At 40.9% G+C, this 22,554-nt stretch overlaps 1 protein-coding gene across 1 annotated transcript in view; it reads right to left on the bottom strand.

Moving 5' to 3' along the window:
• DPYS (dihydropyrimidinase) overlaps positions 1 to 21,321 on the bottom strand; it is a 30,521-nt gene extending 9,200 nt beyond the window's left edge. Inside the window, exons 1-7 of the mRNA XM_071449344.1 lie at positions 21,052 to 21,321; positions 17,690 to 17,848; positions 15,388 to 15,567; positions 14,336 to 14,525; positions 7,510 to 7,666; positions 6,397 to 6,538; positions 4,420 to 4,562 (exon numbers count right to left, since the gene is read on the bottom strand). Of these exons, the coding sequence (XP_071305445.1) occupies positions 4,420 to 4,562; positions 6,397 to 6,538; positions 7,510 to 7,666; positions 14,336 to 14,525; positions 15,388 to 15,567; positions 17,690 to 17,848; positions 21,052 to 21,321 (1,241 nt within the window). The remainder of the gene's footprint in view (positions 1 to 4,419; positions 4,563 to 6,396; positions 6,539 to 7,509; positions 7,667 to 14,335; positions 14,526 to 15,387; positions 15,568 to 17,689; positions 17,849 to 21,051) is intronic.
• Between the last annotated feature and the right edge of the window lie 1,233 nt (positions 21,322 to 22,554).

Here is a 22,554-nt window from a genome sequence, read left to right as displayed (position 1 = left end):
CCATGAACATATCTGCATGGAAGCAAAGGCATATGCCAGGAGACAGGGGAACTCTGACATTTTGCTGATTCACCTCCAGTCACTGTTTCCCTTAAAATGCAAAAATACTAGAAACAAACTAGAAACAAAAATCTTCCTCTGTCATGTCAGGCAGGTAGATTACAGAGTGACCTGTCCCTTTCCTCCCTCCCACCCCCACTAAAGCTTTCCCATATCTCCTGCTGGTCAGGGCCCCCACTCTGGCAGCTGCACTGGGGCTGTAGCCACCCCTGCCCTGCTCAGGGCTTGAGCCCAGCTGCACCAGCACATGTGGGGCACACACTGCCAAAGAGGGCCACTCCAGCAAAGCCCTAAGAGGATGGTGCTACCTGCACAGCCAGCTCTGCCTTTGCAACCAGAAGTATCTAACTTTTCAGCTATATTTAATGAGGGAAAAACCCTGGGGAGTGTGGCTTCCCAATTTGCATGTTGTTATAATGAAGTGGCTGGACTTAGAAAGTTAAACTCTATTTGAGACAGGTTTTTTATCCTTATGGGTGTTTGATCTTGCCTTTGGGACCTGATCCAGAGTTTACTTGCAAGGCTCTGACAGGCTACAGTGAATTAATTGAGCCCTAATATCTGCTGGGAGCTGGATGTCTCTTTACAAGATCTTTAGGACCTTCTGCCCCTACTTTACAAGGGATGCTCAGCTCTTCACTGCCTGAATCGGGCACTGCAGTGTTTAGATTCCTTGCTGAGCATTTCTGGAACAAACCTTAGAGATTTTATACTCTTGCTTGCTTTCAAATAGCTAAAGGCATCAGCTATAGAGGACACTGACTTGCTGACAGGTGAAATTCCCTTTCCCTTACTTACCCTGCTTTCTCCTCCTAAAAAAGTCATTACAGTTGCTTTTGTCTCACAGACTTGGGACTTTTATATTATTTGTGTGCAGCCACAAAAGAAGTCAGTGAACAGTCTTGATCAAAGCACAGATTAAAATAAGATGGTACAGTGAGTACACATTTGCTGCCTACATGCATTTTCCCAAGGAGTTTTCACAGAACAATCCTGTATGCACAGACTGTACTTGGGATGCTGAGGGTGTTGAGGTCTGCAATATGATATTTGGTAGCACATGGCTTGCAATAAACCAACAGATCCCTTTTGTATTTTTGTGGCCTTTAATGAATGGAATAAGTATAAGGAAGCTAACGAAAACACCTACTTTGGGGCAGGACTCACAACCCATCTTTTGTAATGCAGTTTCTAACCAATTTGTACATTTAATGTTTTTTCCCAATAATGCTTGCTGTCATGCAGACCTGCTAAAACCAATATTCAGATGCTTTTAAACACAGTAGCAAATGTTACACTTGTTGATATAGTATTTTCTGCAGAAATTACCAGAAAATGCTACAGAAATAGGCCAGTCAATGAAGCTGACACTTGAAAGCCTCAGCTAGAGCAGCAGTGCTGGAAGCAGAATGTTAAATTGCAATTGCTCCCAGTTTGCAGAACCGTCACATCGAATTCACTGGGGTTTCGTAACCTAGAAAGAGAAAATCCTGAGAGCTCAGCACCCAACATTATTGGGCAATGATGTGGGTGGGGAAATGCCGCTGATTTTATGGGGATACAAGTTTTTTGTATGAAAGAGCTGCACTACCTTTCTAAATGACTCTAGAATCTTCTGTATAGACTTCCTCTGACAGACAGTGATAAGATTGATTCCTCACAGCAATACTTCAGCAACTGTCTAACTCATTAGGCTGGCTTCAATCAGAATTTTAAGACTACAGCAAAATAATCTCAAACCAGAACGGGAAAATTGCAAGACTCATGGTTGCAAATAAGAAAAAAAATCATGCACAAAAGAGGAAGAACTTAGCAAGAAAGAGGAACAAGCCTATTGTGAAACTGAAAATCACTCCCCAGAATCAACAAAGCACAGGAGGCTGTGCCTTGTGTAACATCTTAAATGGCTGAAATCCATTAGCTAGATCCCTTTTTTCTACTGGGCTGTTTATGCCCTCTTCAGGATTTGTAGTGAAATTAATAGACAAGTTCCAGTGAGATTTATTTATACTGTCTCATATAGTTCACAAAATTGTACCTGCAGAGAGACTGTTCCCAGCAAACCCAAATGGATCAACAGTGGAAACAGTACCAGTTCCTGAAGAAAAATATTGGCTGAACCTTAAATAAGCTTGCTCAATAAGAAAATACAGTTTAAAATTTAAAAAAAATGCTTACAGAAAAACTGCACTTTCACAGCTAAAGAGGGTGAAAAGGCAATTAGGGCACTCAGGAGAGAGTGAAGGGGAGCAGAAGAAATGTTTGAGGGGCAAAAAAATTAAATAATTACAGGGGCTGACAAAGCACCTTGAGAACATTGTCAGAACTCTGCTATCCCTCTAGATTCATTTGTCCCCAGGCAGAGCAGAAGAGAGTTCAGAAAACAATCCTTCAGGGGTTTTTTAAATCAGAGTTCATAGCTCCACTCTCCTGAAATAGCTTAGTGCTGGTATCTCAAAATATGCCTGCTCAACATGCCAGAAGGCATAATGCACATGAAAATCTCCCTGACCCAGCACTGGGCAAGCCTCTATATTTATTTGGGTTGTTGACACTCCTGAAAATTCTTTTGCTGGTACTGTCAGTTTTTTTGTGGGACTTCTGAATAGCAGCCTATCACAGACATCTTTTATAAAAAATCCTTTCCTTAGGATTTTCCTCCTGAGAAGCTGAGAGGCCTCAGGAACAAAATGTAAACACTGATTATCTGCTGCTGTGGAATGCAACAGGTGGATCTTTGATTGGCCCATGTTGGATGTTTGTAATTAATGGCCAATCACAGCCCAGCTGGCTCGGACAGAGAGCCTGAGCCACAAACCTTTGTTATCATTCCTTCTTATTCTATTCTTAGCTAGTCTTCTGAGGAAATCCTTTCTTCTATTCTTTTAGTATAGTTTTTATGTAATATATATCATAAAATAATAAATCAGGCCTTCTGAAACATGGAGTCAAGTCCTCGTCTCTTCCCTCAGCCTGAAACCCCTGTGAACACTGTCACAAGCAACTTCCATATCCTCAAATGTTGTAGCTTAAAACACAGAAGACTTCACACTTTCACTTGTTTTTTGTACTCATTAATATACTGAAATGACTGAGAATTGCATATCAAAAATCAAAAACCCAGAAGATTGGTCAAAAGACCTCTGTGTAAGGTAAATCTAGGATTGGGCAGAGGCTGTGCAGCATGTTATCTATTTGGCTACCAAAATTAGACATGTCCAGTTATGCTTCAGAACTTTCCTACACCATGAACAGAGTATTTAACTTTTTCCTTCTCAAAAATCAAAGACTGAAAGCACAGTTGTATGGTCACACTGCTCACTAGAGCTGAGCCCATGAAGAAAACCACCAGCCCAGAGCACTTCCTGACCTGTTGCTGCTCCTGCTGTGCGCACGGGTGATCAGAGGCAGGGCTTGGCTGTTACAGGTCCTGCAGACTTGAGTTACCCTGCACAGCACTGGGACAGTGGAGATGCACTCACAGAGCTCTAGGCAGCTCAGCTGAGACACAACTGCCCAGGAGATCTGGCTCTGACAGACAGCCCTCAGACCATTTCCAGGCAGCTGAAACAAGACCAGGATGGGCACAAGAGCCAGAGCAAGACTCAAGACATAATTCCTGAAATGTTTATAGAGTCCTGACCACGGAGTTGGCTGATGTGTGAATACACCTGAGGACAGGAATCAGCTGTAATGCACACTATGCTGTGTGAGTTCACTTCATGCCCTTTCCATGGTGTACCATGGGATCAAGTCATGCAGGGTGAGACACCAGGACACTGTTTGTGCATCTGTTGGTACCACAAGCTCTATTCTAGCAGAATTACTGTGCACACAATCAGAAAACTCATTAAATAAAAGCATAATCATGAAAAGATTGACGTTCAGAAGTAAGTTCAATCTACCTTTGAACATGCTTTAAGTGGCTCTAAGTTCAAAACACAAGTTTGTAATGGGTCATGCTGCAGCAGTCTCTTCTCCCTGCCCTTTGCAGTGGAAGAATTCAAACATACTCCAGCACTAAAAAGAGTTGCTCTAAAATCCCAAAGGAGTTATTTTTACTCTTAGGATACCAAGCTCTGGTTGCATAATGTGCAGACTTTTTAATTTTTGTACTTGGTCAGCAATCAGAGAGAATGCCTTTTAATCCATCTAGAGATCAAAGATCTCTCCTTACCTACGCTATTGTTGGAGAAAAACCCCTTTAATTAATTCACACAAGGTGCTATTTAAAACTACCATAACCTCAACTAAAGGCTAATTGTTGTACAAAGTCTTTGTGTTGCTTTTTTTCCTACAGAAAGGCTGGAAGGGTTGGGGGAAGGGGAGGGAGGGGGGAGAACAACTTCCCATGCATACCTTGTAGCTTTAGGATCCCAAATTACAATGTCAGCATCAGAGCCCACAGCAATTCTGCCCTTCTTTGGGTAAAGGTTAAAGATTTTTGCTGCATTTGTGCTGGTAACAGCTACAAATCTGTTTTCATCCATTTTTCCACTGTGCTGCAAAACAGTACACAAAAGCAAACTCATTACTTTTTTAAACACAGAATGAAAAAATGCTCTTCTTGTTGAAAAACTAGGGTGAGTGACATCCATCATTTTTATAAAAGGTCATACTGAAGAATTTAGAAGTAAAAGTAACTGTCTCAGATGCCCATAATGCAATGTACTTTTACTAAATACAGTAACTTTATCTTTATCCCACAGCAAAGAGAAAAAAAAAGACAACTTTAAACCAAACACTCTGTGGATCCAGCCTCAAGTCCACTGAAATGAAATGTTTTAGGTGGCTTTAAAATCTGTAGTTCTGCTCAGCAATTTCCTCAGGAAATGTAGCATCTCTTGAGTATCTTGGTTCTGAAAATGGTGACACAGTGTTAAGGGGAGCCTAGAAGGTGATAAGGCAAGGCAAGGTACAATGTGTAATACAGGAAAACTGATTTGCAAATTTCTTTAGCAATGACACAGAGTGTAGCAGCGATCAGCAAATGCTGCAATCAAATAGTATAAAAAACAGATTGCTGATGTGACATTCCAGAAAAATAGCAAATAACAACGGATATACATTTGTCTTGAGACTGTCCACTGCTGTGTAACTAATTTAATCCAGCTGCCACGACTGTTGTTTGTTTGGGAAGCCACCTACACTGGCAGTAATATTGTGCACAGGCCAGTCTGGGAATCAGACTATCACAAAAATGTGTTTATGGTGGTCTGCAAGCAGTCATCTGAGAAGAAAAGTATAATGAAAATGGTGAACACTGCTCTTCTAAGTAATAGTGTGTGGGAGGAGAGGGAAGCTGCTCAAACAAACTCACACAGCTGTGTAATATTTTACAAATGAGAAAAGGGAGGATATTATCAATTGAAGAACTTTTAAAAAATGAATTTGCCCAACAGGATGCACTGTTCAAAAGTAGCACTGCTGAACACATTCATGTCTCAGTTTCATATGAGCCACAAGCTAGATTTCTGTTTACACCATAAGAAATCTCACTAGAGCTGTGCCACAGGGAAGTACAGGCACAAGTGTGTGTTTTGAACATACCAGCTGAAGCTGAAATCCCAAATACAGATAAGCAAGAGATATCATGAACCACATTCTCACCAAGTGTGTGAGGTAGGTAATTATACTGTGACAAGTGAATATGCTTCACAGTGCATTGTCAAGGTGACTTCACTACTGCAAGAGAACTTCAATAGAACTGCAGCCTCCAGAACGTCACAGTTTTGCATTAGCCAGAGCAATCATAACACCTAGTATGCAGCAGATTCCTTGAGAGATTTCCTTACCTCCCCCCTCATCAGAAGCACTGACCATTCTTGTGTTGGTATGAGAATCTGAAGTCAGTGGGACTTGAAGCTGCTCATTTCATCTTATCACATTAGAGAAGCATTTCTTAAAACATAAATTAGAAGTTGATAGGCACACCACTGTGCAAACTCCTCCAATGGCTAAGTTGGAGAGAGATCAAAAAGGAAAAAAATACACAGCTGATAGAGTTGAAACTGTAGGTACCTCTTTTATTTTCATTTCACAAGTTGAAAAAAATGCTTCAAGAAAATATACTTGCAGTACCACTGAAACAATAGCAATCCCTTAATGCTAAACACTAGAAATTATTCTTTAGTGAAATACTTTAAACACTAAGAATCTTCTTCCCTCTTCCATAAGCATAAAGTGAGAGCTAATAAAAATTGTAACAATTTTCAATTGAATGAGTTATCTTATGATAAACACACTGGATAAAACTGAAGAGTTAGTACCTGCTGAGAGATCATGTTTTGTGGGAGAAATCAATTACTCTATGTTTGGACATTTTGATTTACTTACAACGCCTTTTTCCCATATGACTGACATCCTATCCTCCACACCATTCACTCCATTAGGGATTTTTGTGAAGTCATCTTTTCCCAGAGCTTTCTGGCATATGTCAAAGGTGCAATTGTCAGTCCCTGTCACAGATAGGTCCCCACTGCAGAGAAACAAAGTTCATTATGAATCAGGGCATGTACCAGACAGTAGCACAGAGGAAAGCCTGTTGAAAGGCTGGCTAGATAAAGACATCCATCCTTCAAGACAAAACCTGATATGCCCTGCCAGCCTGCCCTCAGTCCCATCCTCCAAGACTGGCTCCACAGTAACAGCTAGTTGCCCTATGAAGCAGTTTCCTCTTCAGAAACCCCTCAGAAGAAAACAAGCACCAACACTGACTCTTTTACTCTGGATATGTCAAAGACATCCCACAAATGGAGGAATTGTCCACTTTGCCCAGAACAAGCAGCTTGGTTTCACCCTCACATTGAGAAATGAAATTCCCCAGTCTGTGTCACTCCATATTACCTCTGAAATTACTATGGATCTGCACAACAGTTATTCTGTGTTCAGGCATACCTTTACAGGCTGTTCCATCAAATTCAACCCTTTTGTGCAGTTAACCCTTACTGGTAATGAGATGACACAGCAAACCACACATCTTGTTAAGTGCAGATGTCCTAAAGATTCCTCTTTTTCTACATGCTTCTTAAGTAGATGTTATGAAGTGAATATCTTATATGTACCTTCAGAAGTTAGCAGGCTTGAATTTCAAGTGAAAAAGACATCAGACAACAAACCCCAGAAAATCTGGCTGTGACCTCACCTTTTACACATTTCCCACTGACTTACAGCCTGTCTTCCTGGTCATGTTACAATTTTTGCTGTGGTATGAGCAAGGCAAGGCTTATTGAATAAAATCACATGTGGACAGAAGGCTGTAAGAGTTCAGAGAAATAAAATATGAAAAGAGAAATTCTTTCAATCTGTGATTTCACCCTCCATTTCTCCTTTTCTGATAATGTAACATTCTGTACTTAAAAAATCTCCAGAGCATCAGCCGGCTATTATGTACTCCTGACAAAATTTGCTGTGCATTTGGGTATCAGTGGTCACTGTTCATCTGCTTACTTGGCCAGTAAGTTCATGAGGAAACCAGGAGTAGATGGATCTGGTCTCAGTGGGGGTCCCATCACATATGCTGCAGCATGAGCCCAGTCTTTATTCCAGTAGTTGGTGCCATCAGTGCCAAGACTTGCAGCAATAGGCTCCCCATAAACCACCTTTCCTGAAAAATGTAAAGCAAAGGTATCATCCTCAAAAAACATAAAAATACATAACCTGTATTTTCTCTGCTAAGGATCTTTTTGGTGGCAATGAATTTAAATTTGAATGAGTGTTTCAAATTAAACACCTACATATGGAAGGACATAATAAACTAAGCTATAACACAGCATCTTTGTTCTGAATTTTCTGCTAGTGATTTCCCAATATAATTTCTCCTAAGAACATTGCTTGGGCAAGTTTTTTAATTAAATTGTTGATAGATATACTGTAATGGGTTTTACACATTGTTTACTAGGAATGTGATTGAGATTTCAAAAAGAAAGCAGTCCTCAGTTGCATTAATTATGTTTAAGATTCATATACTTGCTAGTACCTGTTTAGTGCTTTGAAATTACTGACTACACAACAGTGTCAGTTAATATATACAGCATACAGACTTTGCAAGGTGGCACTTTCAATTGTCAGGCTATAATTATGCCTGGAAGAACAATATGGCAGGAGACATAAGCCAGAAAGTATAGAAAGATTTCCCAGATCAAAAACTATAAATAACTTGATTTTAAAAGTTTCTCCCAAATTTTAATCTTTTATCCTTTGCTGCACAGTATCCTATTTTCCTCAGAAGAAGTCATCAAACCAGACTGGCTGTTAGCCTTTGGACAGAGCTAGCATATTTTAACTACTTTTTTCTTCTGGGAAACATGAATTTGACACTCATCAGAACAAGATGAACACTCCCTGAGTGGTCCAGACGCTTTGCAGTTCTGCAGCTGACAGGTGGAAATGCCCCCAACTGCAATGGCCACTAAAGAACCAGGATGACCTCCCACACCTGCTGAGAGGCCACTTGGTGCTGGTTAAATGCAGCCTCTGCTGGGTCCCAGCAAGAGCCTTCTCCCTCCCCTGGTCCCTACAGACAGTGGGTATTTTGCATTGGATGCCAGATTTCAGTCCAGGCACAGTTTCTATTGGAACCATCACTGCATTGACCCAGCAAGGCCACAGCTGGGGGTTGCTTGGTGATACAACCCTGTGACCTTTCTCTGACCTTCTGAGTGTAAATCATGCAGTCATGGTACTGTGGGAAAAGAAAAAGCAAAGCTTTGCAGATCTCTCTCTGTACATTAGACTGCTACTTCTGTGAGCTACTGGATCGTAACTCCTGCACTGGCATAGGTAGCTACTGAGGAGCTCAATTACCTTCAAAATACACTTCTCATTGCACTAGTGCCATTTGTGAAATCTTTGGTGCTAGATTTGCTAAAAGGCCTCATACAACTTTATCTCTATGTGGTTCAAGGTCTGCTTTGGTGCTACTGTATTGTACATTTATTCCAAGTACTACCTAGTACAGCTTTGTCCACAGCCTAAAGCCTCCCTGTTAGCATAACTAATTTGCTGCAACAACCTCAGTGTCAGTGCACTCTGACATGCTCAATGTGCTTGTCTCATGTTGATGCTTTGGCTTGGAGCATTCTAAGCTCTCAGTCCCACTTACCTACGTATGTTATAGATTAATACTTGGGCTCAGAGGGAGACCACAATTTTTAGACTTGAAAACATTACTTAGGCAGATATTTACTGGTTTTTTACATCTTATTTTCGGAGCTCAAAAGCACTGACTATGAGGCCATGTATGGAAGTGATATGGTCACTCACTGATGAGGAGATGTGAGCAGATCAGTGTTTTCTTAATTCAGAGCTGAATGAGGAAACCTAAGAAGAGACATGGATAAACCCAGGAGAATGGATGAAAGTAGGATGAAACCCGGTTCACCTTAGTGCAAGGTCTTCCCTGACTCTTGCAGGAACCCTTGGCCTTCCCTGGCCAACTCCAAACACTGTATTTGAGGGTAGGCTGCCACCAAACTAGAGGTATATAGAGAAGGTCTGGTATATGTAACCAATCTGTCACATTTACCTATTAGTCCTTTGGCAGATTTTTCAAAGCCACCAGAAAGGGGAGGGAGGGAGGGGAAGTGTGGTTCGAGTCTCTTCTTCTGCATTTAAACAAGATAAAGAAGCTTTCATCCAAAGTAAACCTGAGCTATGAATCATTAGGACATAGCTACAAATTATTAAAATTAAAATTGCAGGAAAAAATTATTTTTTTGCTTAATAAATACTTCAGAGAATAATAGAAAAATAATTTTCTCATCGTAGTTTCACAACATGAAAATGAAAAGAAGTTTCCAAGCTCCCAGTTGGATATGCTGAACTGATTCTAGCTCATGTACCATAGCTGATGACAGTATTTCTGCAGTCAGAGTTTGAGCTGACCAGCTCCCTTTGTTCCCATGAGTGGGGAGGAATAGAAGTTATTCCCTCAAGTGATTTTGAATCTGAACACTGCAGTTTCAACAGACTACCTCTGGACAGTTCTGCTGAATGTGCAACTTCCTGCATTTCACTTGGGCCATGACAAGCCAGCCTGAAGGATACAATAACATCAAGATTCTGCTTTAAACCTAGTGAAAAAGGAAATTCTGCACTAAGGCTCTTTCAGCTGAACTGGCAACAAGGGAATTCTGCATTAAGGTTCTTCTAGCTTGATTGACTTCTGCCTATAGGCATAAAAGTGAAGTAATGCAGTAATAAATCATGTCTTTCAAATTTTTATATTTTCCAGCATTCAATTAAAAAAGGAACCACTAAGTGTTCTGCTGTTTGGTCTTCCTGACACCTCTGAGCAGCTGGTAAACATCTGTGTATTTGGTGACTTTTTATCACATGCCCTAACTGGCTAGCTAAAAAATCTATTTTTAATAGATTACTTTATCAAAAAGTAGAGCATTCAATTGCTATTTTTGTACCACCTACCAGAACTCAAAAAGAGTTGAAATACTGAGTTGAAACACCAACTAACATTGACAGATTTGAAAAACTAGTCCATATGTTCTTATTCTAGTATAAGTTTTAGAAGCACTTAGGATAAGGTCATATGGGGCAAAGATACTCACAAGCTCTGAAAGGAGCAGAACTGCAAAGCAGGGTTTACTGAATCACAGATAGCATTGCATCCATTAGGCTATACACAGCGTGGACCTGAGCTGTCCTGCATGAGACAGCTAAAAATTTGACATTTTTAGCTGCATTCCTGTGCTCAGAATCAGTTTGAGAGTTTGTATTCCCTCAGCAATGGACATGCCTTTCCCCTCACCAAGAAGAGACATAACTCGTGACTTGGTAGGAAGCAATTTTGTAAGCCTAAGTAAGCTTCTTAGAATCTGGCCAAGGACATATTTTTCTATGCACTTTTTTAAAAAGGAGAAACTTTTATTAAAAATTACTTTTTCAGTAAGATTGTGCTCTCCAGGTTTCCACTAGAAAGTTCCATTCCTGGCTGTAGCATCACATTAAATGAGAAAAGGGACATGACCTTTAATCATCACACTGCATGATCCTTAAGATCCCTTCCAACCCAAACCACTCTATGATTCTATGGTTTCCATCTTTAGCTGAGATTTATCTTAGGATTGAAAGCATTTTTTAGGAGGAAACAGTATAAATCATGTACCCCATAATCACATTTTATTAGCCTTGTTCTCTCCACAAGCATTTCTGGTGGCAGGAGTGGTTGACAAGGTCACATTATTTTTCCCCAGTAAGTTCACATCAGGTAATCCTAATAAGGAGAAGGAGCTGCACAGCCTGACACGAGAGCTCTACAGCCTTTTATTCTCATTGGAGGGAAGATTTTACACAATAGCAGGAAGAGAATCCCTTTTGTCTTCCCACTTGAGGGAATGAGAGTGTCATGCACACAAATATATCAAACTGCCCTTATGTAGAAGAATACAATTCCTCTACCTACTCTGTCCAGATTCAAGGCCATATTTTGCACAGGGATGAAGAAACAGCCCACTGAGACAAGCAAGGACAGAGGTGCTGTCACACCTGTCACACACTGCCGTTCTCACAGAGGTGCTGTCTTTGATCCTCTCAGTGGAGAGCTGATGAACCTTGCTTTTGGCAAACAGGCTGGTAGGACCCCACAAAAATAACAGGGTAGGGGCATGAGTTAGCTTGTCCATCTCCAACATGGCCACAGTGTGGAATTTTGGATTCCCTGCTGAATATTCAGCAGCTATTACAGATGTACATGAAAAACATGCTGCTATAATCTGGAGCTCTCCTTCCTTGAGTGGTGTTGCTGGAGATCAGAGCAGACATAGATGGTGAACTCTGACACAGAAGAGAGAAGGAAAGATTTTTGCTCACCTCATTCTCTTAAATTTGCTTAATCTAGAATAAGAACTGCTGGTCCTTTACAGAGTGTATGACTGATTTTAACCTTCAAGGTCTGAGCCATAGCTCACTGAAGACAACAGAATTATGCCTAGTGTCTAGAGCAAGCTCTATCAGGCCTTCAGCCTCTAATGGTAGCTCACCTTGTATAGCTAAATGAGTGACAAGGAAGAGCTGGGCTCTGAGTTACATTTTTGACAAGAAAAATTACTATCTCATAGAATTTGAGAAGCAATGCAAGAGCTCTTCAATTGCAATTCAATTCTGGTATCACACTGTCAACCAGAAAATAGATTTCACTCACTGAAGACCTGTTTTTCCCCTTCTGAGGTCAGTGATGGAATTGGAAGGGATATCAATCTTCCTCTGACATGGGCAGGGATGAATATGTACACACACTTTGTATTTCATGCTAAGTGCTTGAAAAGAACAATGAAAAATTTCACAATTGTGAATAGCAGGAAGACATGGAGAAATGATCTTGAAAAGATGCATAAACTGTTTTAGAGTGAATATTTCAAATGTTTGAGAGGCGTCCAGTATCTAAGAGTTTACACAACTTTCAGATTTAGAGTAGTTTTTAACCTGTCCATTATATCATTCATACAATACTTTGCGAATTTTTTTTTTGTCTGGAATTCCTTGCTTTTTATTACCACTCTTTACTGAAAAATGAAAAATAACTTCTACTGAAACCAACAATAGTGAATTTTCAATTACCAAAATTCATGCAGATCAATCTCATTAAAAACTACAATTCCTGTAACTACCTTTGTGGTACCCTGGTTATCTTTTGACATTTCTTAATCAATCTTATATTTCTTTTTTACAAACAGTATACTTCTATGCAGATGATATGAATTATGAAGATATGTTATATGTTGCTGTGCACAAAGGAAAGCATTGGTGAATCTGACTGCAGCAGCCCAGGAGGCAATAAAATACAATTTGCTCCCCAATCTGCATCAATTGTCCCAATTTTTTCTTAGTAATATTGGGAAAGCATACATATTGGAAAAGCATACATCTATCCTCAGTAATCAAACTGGCACTGCAGACTATTCTTACAACACACACCTCATCCATGTTTTACAGTATTTAGTGTCAGCATAAAATTCTTTACTTGAACAGTATTATAAAATACTATCTTAGCTCTTCTATGTTCACAGACAGTTTTTCATCTTTAATCTGGGTATTTCAACTGTTGTCATAACTTGTAGTTAATGTGCACCCTGTGAATGTACACCCTGTGAATGTACAACCAGCCGGTGGATATAATCCACATTCCTGGCAGCACTGGCATCTAGTGGAGGAATCCAGTATAGCACAGTAGAAAATGTGCCAATAAAATATATTCTGGTAAATTCTTTCACAAACTTGAATTACTGCTAAATCTTATAGAAGTCATGGTCATACATATTGTGCATAAACATATACATCTATATTAGTACAATGACATCACACTGCTTTGATTTAACATGATCACATACTCTACATTTTAATATTAATAATCTGTGCCCCCTGTGTAGGGGCATTATGTAAAGACAAGAAATAGTAAAACTGAGGTATATATGAAATTCGTACCAAGTCAGGTGAAAACAAGCTGTAAATACAAAAGATGTAAAACCATAGTAAAAAAGATTCAAAAAGATAATGAGGACACATAATTTTAAGTCCTCCAAATCTTGGGCTCCTGTCCTGCTCCTTCCACCTTGATAATGTCTCCTCACAGTGCTGTTCTGTGAATGAATTTACATGAATTTACAGATGAGGAGATAAAGCATCCTGAATACCTACAGCCTTCAGGCTGCTTCTAGCCTACCTAACAGATGGTCAGGAAAGTCAGGCCCCCTTGGCTGACCAGAGTTATTTGTGAACACTGCAGTGCAAACCTGAGCAGCTCTGCACTGGTGGGAATCAAGGTTTTCAGACACTGTCATCTTCACCATGACTTTTAAATGCCCAGTGAATAGAAGTCATCATGGCACTGTCTGTAAAAATATGGTGTGGTCTCTGTTATAGAATTTCTCATCAAGATATTTGGTAAAGTCTTACAGACTAACTTGAGAGAGAAGAACAGTAGAGTATTTATTGTTTTGAACTGTTCACATAATTTTTAATGCAATAATGCTGTCCTGACCATCATTTTGACCTTGGAAGTACAGTAAGAAGAGAAAAAATTTGCTCTGGGGAGAATTGTGGTTGCTGTTCTTAGACGCTGCTCCCCTTGAGCCCAACAATACACAGACAGACAGACAGACAGACACACACACACACAATTTAGACATCCCACTCCAAGAAATTCACCCATGATCTGAGGCTTATAACACCCATGAAAAGTAAGACACTAATGCTGTGTTTGGTTTTCCATGACCCTTCCCCCAATGCCATTGTCCAAGCATAAAAGAATTACAACTTTTACCTTCTCTTCGTGCATTGCTTATCACCTTAGCTGAAGATTTACTCATGACATGGACTACATAAAGGGGGCAGTTCACAGCATTTGCTATGGTAATGGCTCTTTGTGTAGCTTCAGCTTCCACTTCTTCAGGACGACACAGTTCATGACCCTCAGGGCCAGTTATTCCCATTGCCAGCATCTTCTTTGCACCCTGCAGACCCCACACAAGCATGTAAGAGTCAGTTAAAATGTATCTACGGTGTCATGAGCATGCTGCCAGTCAAATGGATTCTGAAGCAGCCATTGCAGCCAGTTCAAGGAAAAAAATCCAGGCAGTTGTGATTATTTTCCAAAATAAGCTACTGTAGTTTTACCTGAAATCTAATATATCTCTCAGTAAATTCAGGTCTCAGAATACTGAAGTAAATTCAGAGAACACATTTCACTGGCTTGCAGGATTAAATCACTGCTCTTGAAAATCCTACTCCTCTCTCAATATGTACATTTAACTATCATGGCCAATGATGTCCAATGATGCTACTAACCCTCACTGGAGAGAAAAAAAGGAAAAATTCTTACTAAGCACAAAGATGCATATCCAGAGCCTCCGAAAACTCCAAGAAGCAAAGAGGTTTTAAGAGGCAAAAAGGTTTTTTCCCTATGCTGTTCCAGGAATTTAAGATTTGCTTATTTGAGTTTATTTAGCAATGAATTAATTTCTGTTACGGGACGTGGGGCAGAGTCAAAGCGCTGTTGACTGGAATAGCTGAAGAGAATATTCTATTAGAGCCACTCAAGTTACCACTGATGTCCAGTATTACCAGTGTAGTTACACCCTCAGGGCCCCAGAGCTCTCAGTGCCTCCCCTCAGCACTAAGGTAGCAGAAGCAAGTATGGAGAGAAGCATTTATGAATTATGCACAGAGGGATGTTGAGACTTCTGTGCCCAGCCACTGGAGCTTTCTCCATACTTCTGGATCTGCTTCTGTTGCATGAGCTGACTATGTCTGGACAGACCTAGGCCTAGGACCTCTATATTCCTGACTTTGATGGACAAAATGTCAAATGTGCACCTGTGCAATTAGCTCCCCATTCTCCGCATGGACTTGAGCAACTGCCCCAAGCTCCTTACAGCAGGAAAAGGCTTCATACAGCTCCTCATCATTGACCATGTATATATCTTTATAGGCCATAAACATCTTGAAGGAGTTGACACCTTTGTTTTGAACAAGACTTTCCATTTCTTGCTTCACCTGAAAAATACAGCAATTATATTTTACATATTAATAATTTTATATAAAGAAATTTTAAGTATGGAGGGTGAACCTTTACTCACCATCAAACATATGTTCAGTACAAATAGCCCAAATAGTTACAAATAGTCACGTATTTAAAGACTGGTTTAGACTCTTCTTCTTGTATCAAATTGATTCTCAAAGTATATAAAAGGGTAGCACTGCAGTGAAAATATTAGAAGCACAAGCTAATTGCAGGAGGGAATGCTTTTTACAAAAGGTAATGAGGCAGAATTTTATTTCAAATAAACCTTCTGGTGTTGAAAACACCCATTCCAATATTACAGTCAATGTGTCCAACTCACACAACATGGACATTTATGCAAAACTGATTTTCAAAATTGGATTGCAGTGGGCTGCAGCTTCTAGCAAACAACACAGTGACAGAAAAGATTTCATCTTTTAGAGCTTTGTCCTGACTCTAAACAACACACACAGCCTTTTGAAACATTTTGTTGTCAAACAAAACAGCTCCAAAATGCTACGTGGAGGCCTGCCTTTTTTTCTTTTTTTTTTTTTTAATTCACTTCTGTTAGGATTCCCTGCTTCAGCTAGAGCCTATGAAGCCCAGCAAAACATTACATCACAAAGAAAGAAAGACACATATTTTAATCTCAAGGCTTCTTGCACAACTGGTTAGCTAGAAACATATATTACATAACTTTGGTTCTCCCCTCCCAGTAAAATGATGGTTACTGTAGTTGATATGCATCTGTAATGCTATTAGAATTTCCATGGGATTAATTCCTTTCAAAAAGTAAAATATTATTTTTCATCTTCTCTCTAATAATCTGGTAGAGTCTGCCCAAGAAGGGTAAGATATATAAAAAATTCAAGGAGATATTTTAGTTATCCAGAGGAGGGATGGGAGCACATTTTGAGTGGGAGTTATCAAAGAAGTACCTGACAAAATGGCACAAATATAGAGACATGTCATTTATCCTCTTCACTGTTTACAACTCACAGAAGGCATTGTAAAGAATGTATGCTTTTAATTAATGGTTCAATTAATTAATCCTGATGAGATGAGAGCTGATCAGATGGGTATGACATATCAGTCTTTTTCACCCAGGCCTTTTGCAGCTACAAAATGTCCAACCTATTTCTTTTAATCTTGGCCTTTAAAAACAGATACATTCTTAATATAAACTAGAACATTTCATTGATTTACATCACCCTGTTTTTATTGGATTTGTCAGTACAATTCCACTATTGTCTGCTGAGGCTGTTTCAAATGTACATTACTCATATTTCGTTGGAGAATTCATTTCATGACTTTGCCTTAAGTTAGAAGGTGTGATCAGGCTATTTTAGCACTCAGTACACAGAATACCAAAGATGTGTTTTTTGAAGAGTGAATGCTTTGGTGCATATATTCTAGAATTTAAAAATTAGAGGAAGTACTCATATATAAAATAGGAATTTACTTAGTATATCTGTGTACTGATGCATAGTTCTCCAAGAATCCAAAGTCATATTGTAAAACATGGGTCTCATTCCAATAGATATCAAGCACCTGAAAAATTAATTTATCAGTGAAGCTTTCAGGGTATCAGCAAACATTCACTCAGCAAAGATGATTCTCCAATATGTAAATTCAAAAAAGGTTTTTTAGACTATTTCACATTCAATGTACTATTTGCTACAGTCCTGCTTTACTTTACATGGTTTTTACTGCAGCCACCCAGGAAAATAAGTCTTCCTCTATAAATGAAGTCAAGTACCATATTTTTTATGTATATACTTGTATTAAAAAAAACAACCAAACTCATCAGAAGCATAAAATATCAAGTGTTCAAGCAACAAAAGACAAAATTATTGTGAACACCTCTTTCCCCCTCTGACCTGCCTGATTTTTGTCTTGCACAATCCCTACCTTTAACTTTGTGCAGTATTTTCCAGAGATATAGGCTATCTGCAATCTTCTTTCAAATACATATACCCTCAGAAGGGTGTGGGCTATTTAAAATGTTTTTAATTAGAAAATCACTAACCAGCAAGCAATATTTAGCACATGAAGACTGATTCCAAGCAGGTGTAGTACAAATTTATGGAATTTAAAATCAGCTCTTGTGTCTACCTTGTTGCTCCACCATGTAACTGCCACATGCAATGAATAATCACAGCAGACTTTAGGGTCTGCCCAGCTTTTCCATGTATCAAAAGCTTCAGTAAGAGAGCAGCCTTTCTGAGGGATGGCAAAGTCGATGATCATAGTGGTTCCTCCTGCTATAGCTGCCTGAAAAGAAGAAAGTTAATATTTAGCAATCAGAAATAATGCAAATTTCCTACCACCCTCTCCAACTCCTTTACATCAATTAATCTGGAATGAAAAGCCAAAACCCACTGAGGAGTTCCCCGGAGTAAAGTCCAGACTTGAAAAATGATTTTGGAGATTAATTTCATTTGCTTTGAGAAAAATGTTCTCAAAAGCATGTTCAGGAGAATCCAAGTGAAATTCTCACACTGAAGGAGAAGCTTCTCTTTGTGTACAAAAACTTATCAAAGAAGTGGAGATGTGTCTGTAGTGTTTATGCATCAGTGAATTTCCTCAAGTGTATGGAATCACTGAGGAAGAAGAGCACTAGAAGAGCACAGTCAGCTTGAGATGTGCTGCCTCAGAGTCTGTGTAGTGGAAAAAACAAGCCTGAGTGACAGGCAAGTGCTAAGGGGCAAATACACAACAGCAAAAAGCACCATTGAGTTTGAAAATGCAATATGAAAACCCCCAAACTCTTGACTAATACTAAAATATTTTACAGTGTTTAAAAACGTATTTTTATTAGAAACAGAATATAATTTAGTAAAACTGCATAGAGGGTTTTAAATAGAATGAGGAATTTACATTCTCTACATAAATGTTGTAAAGTAATAAAATAAACTACAACTTTACTTAACAGACGAATGGTGATCAAAAATTGCTTTTTAACCAATAATTTCCACTCTTATTAATGGAAAACTGAATTATTACTTTTCTTGCCTTTGGAGAGAAAAAAAGTTACACAGATGCCAGATCCTTGACTAAAAGAAATTGATACAATACAGAAGTTCCTTTGTTGAAATTGTTGCTTTCTTCCAGATTAGCAAAAGAAATCCTCTCTTTTGGTCTGAGCAATGTCCCTTTGCAAAACAGCAACAACCAATTCAGATCAAAATATGTACAGCTCAAATTCACAGGATCAGAGAATCACAGAATTAGCTAGATTCAAAACTACCTTTGAGATCAAGTCCAACCTATGACCTAACACCACCTTATCAACTAAACCATGGCACTAAGTGACACATCCAGTCTTTCTTTGAACACCTCCAGGGATGGCAACTCCACCACCTCCCTAGGCAGCCCATTCCAATGCCCAGTCATTCCTCCTGTGAAGAATTTTTTCCTAATGTCCAGCCTAAATTTCCCCTGGCTCAGATTAGGACTGTGTCCTCTTGTCCTGTCGCCAGTTTTCTGGGAGACCAAGCCCACCTGGCTGCGCCCTCCTCTCGGGATGAGGTCTCCCCTGAGCCTCCTCCAGGCTGAACAGCTCCAGCTCCCTCAGCTGCTCCTCACAAGCCTTGTGTTCCAGACCCTTCACCAGCCTTGTTGCCCTTCTCTGGATGCATTTGAGACCTCAATGCTCTCCCTGAATTGAGGGGTCCAGAACTGGACACAGCACTCGAGGTGTGGCCTCACCAGTGCCCAGTACAGTGGAACAATGACCTCCCTGCTCCTGCTGGCCTGTGGCTGATACAGGCCAGGATGCCATTGGCCTTCTTGGCCATTGGGCACACACTGGCTCATGTTCAGTCTGTTGCCAGCCAGCACCCCCAGGTCCCCTGGGCAGTGTCCAGCCTCTCTGTCCCCAGCCTGTAACGCTGCAGGGAGTTGTTGTGGCCAAAGTGCAGGATGCTGCACTTGGACTTGTTCAACCTTGTATTGTTGGACTCAGCCCATCTATCCAACCTGTCCAGGTCCCTCATGCTGTATTACTTTTCCTTTTTCTACAACAATTAGTCTCTTTCTTCCTTCTGCTCATTTAGAATTCAGAAGAATAACTGTAAATATGTCAGTATATTTTGCAAAAAGAGAAGTTTGGAGAGTGACACAAGTATTTGTAATTTCTAATGAATTGAGCAAAACATTTTCTTCAGGAAAAGTTGTTCAAACTGTCAAATATTTTTCAACAAGACTGATTGACTTATTTATTAAACAGGATTTAAAGAAAATTTATAGACTTCAAGAAAAAAAAAAGTCATGGGTTCCACAACTCCACTTGAAGTCTCTTTTTATTCCCTACATCTTTTTCCCCCTCTGTCTGTAAAGAGAGATGCCTTTACTTGTTCAACTGAATGGGTAAATCATTATAGCTAATCATTGTAGCACATTTTGCAATACCTGGAATACAACTCTGTCCACTGAATTTCTTGCCAAAATATTTGTCAGAGGATGACCATCAGTGAATAGTCTGAATACTTTCCACACTTTGACCTGGGTTAAGGATAGCCACAATCTCTAACTTTTTGACATCTGATTGCTAAGCTGGATCTAGAATTTTCTTGTAGGCACTGAAGCAACTATCTGGACATCCTGTTTTGTGTATGCAGCCTCTGTCTTGCAGCTTCCCTGTCCTATAAGTACCTCAGAATTACTGAGAAAACCTTAAAAACTTATTTTCTGTTTCTTAGTAAATCCCTGTTCCCCAGTGAGACGAGCTGGATATAACAATCTCTGTGAAGGTGATGGCTAGCAGACAAACCAAGTGGGGCAATGTGATCCTTTCTGTGAACAAAGGATTTCAGTCTGCACAACAAAGCTCTTAGAAAAGTGCCTTGAAAGTTTTGGTTATGGAACCTGTATGGAGATGATGCATAATACTGTTAATATGAGTAATTGATACACTATTCATATTCAGAGAATATAATAAGATCAGCTAAAAAGCTGAAAAAAAACCCACTCCAAGTGTAAAACTGGGAGAAATAATGTACTTTCATAAAGTGTATTTGAAGTGTACTTTCATTGAGACACACAGTAAGCACCAAAGTGAATGACAGAAGAAAAGCCTGCATTCCCTCATGCTAACAGAGGAGAAAGATCAGATTACCACAAAAGTGCTTAAACAGCACAGGGGAATTAAACTGTTGCTTTAGTTAACCTTTGCTCAGAGAAGTATGAAGCTTGATGCATCAAGGCAGGTTGTAGTCTGCATGCTGACAGCCAGGGTAAATGCCTGCCCCACTTGACCCCTGCAATCACAATAGTTTCTGGAGGAGCCCAAATAACATACTGGTTAGGGGTGGACCTCTGAGTACCCCACCTGAGTACAGACAAAGGGACAGGAACAACTGGCCATGCTTGATTCACATTCTATTCTCTATTTTAGAAATAATACTGGAGGACCAGCAGACATCCCGCTCTGAGAAAGCCCAGATGCACACACAGACATGCACATGTGCACCCACCTTGGTTCCAGTGTAGAAGTCATCTTTTGACCTGCTACCCATGAAAGGGAACTCCATGTGTGTGTGAGTATCAATGCCCCCAGGGATCACCAGCTTGTTGGTCGCATCCAGCACAACAAGTCCAGTCGAGGGCTCCGGGTTTAGGTTTGTTCCCACCTGCTGCACCACTCCATCTGCCACATACACATCAGCCACCACAGAGAGGTCATCATTCACAACTTTTCCCCCTTTGATCAAAAGTCTCTGCTGAGCCCGGGTTTGGGGTGGCATGCCAGCAGGTGAGAGCGAGGCCTCAGCTCAGAAACTTGCTCTTGCCTCAGAGTAGTTCACTGCCCCGTCCTCCCAGAGCAGCAGCTCTCTCCAAATGGCCCTGAACACACAGCACACCATGCTCTTTAAACAGACACCGATGGAACTGCCCCCTCTGCCCCTGGCAGCTCCTCCTTCCTCCTCCCTCCTCCCGTGCAGCCCAGTGACACGGATGGGAGCAGGGCACTGCCCTTGGGCCCTTCTGCTCCAGACCCTGCCTGGACGAGGCGAGCCAGGCTTTCAGGGTGCTCTCACAGCACACGCTCCAGCCTGCCCTGTGCACCTGTGGGTTTGCAGCTTGCTGAGCTGCTTTGAAAGTGGGGCTATTTTGTCATCTTGTGATGCCCAAAAACAAACTAAGCTCTTTGCAGCCACATTGGAGGAAACCAAGGGTGACCTGGGCTCTCCACAGAAGCAGCCAGAGAGCCATGGGGTGACCTGAGCTTCCTGCAGCCATGTCTGGGGAGCCCTTGGGTCCAGCCTGTGCAGAGGGAAAGGCAGAGTGCAGTGCTCTGGTGAGCCAGGTGTTGCATCCTTCTCAGTGGAGATGGTGGGGCCCACACTGCTCCCAGGCTGTTTGTCAAAGGATTTGGGACACACCACCCTCAGGATCCAAACATGGCTCCCTGCTGCCACTGCAATGACACCACATAGACAGCACTCCGGCCTGAGGGGGCAGCCAGAGTGTGTGTGCCAACATCCAAAATCCCATTTCAGTACCTGAGGTTCCACCAGCCCCACAGCCCCGCTGTGCCCGCCCGGCAGGCCCGGCCTGTGCTCGCCACACCCCACACTGCTGCCCCCACAACCACTGCCAGCCTGGCTGTGCCGGCCCCTCGAACCTCCCTGCCCCACAGGAGCCCTTCCCGAGGGCCAGGGGAAAGTCAGGATCCTCTGTGGTGGGTCTCACACAAGGCTGGTGTGACCTTGGCAGGATGTGGCTTGTGTGTTTCAGAATATACACCTGTAAAAAGAGGTGGGGAAGTAAAAGGAGGACGACTGAAAAATGAGCTAGAGACTGTCAACAGCAGAGGAAAGACCTGCTCAGTACCATCTCAGAGGCACTCATTTCTATGGCATTTTCCCAATTCTCCCATAACCCTGGATTTGCAAACTCAGCAGTGACATGGCACTGCTCAAGTGTGTCCCTAAATCTGCTGAGCACTTGCATCTTCATCCCCTAACCTCTTCCAG

This window comes from Agelaius tricolor, unplaced genomic scaffold, assembly GCF_023055355.1.
Source record: "Agelaius tricolor isolate 1412-34295 unplaced genomic scaffold, bAgeTri1.0.p SCAF_2, whole genome shotgun sequence".
Lineage (NCBI taxonomy): Eukaryota > Metazoa > Chordata > Aves > Passeriformes > Icteridae > Agelaius > Agelaius tricolor.
The sequence above is the reverse complement of the archived record's forward strand: the minus strand, read 5'-3'. Positions and strand labels throughout refer to the sequence as shown.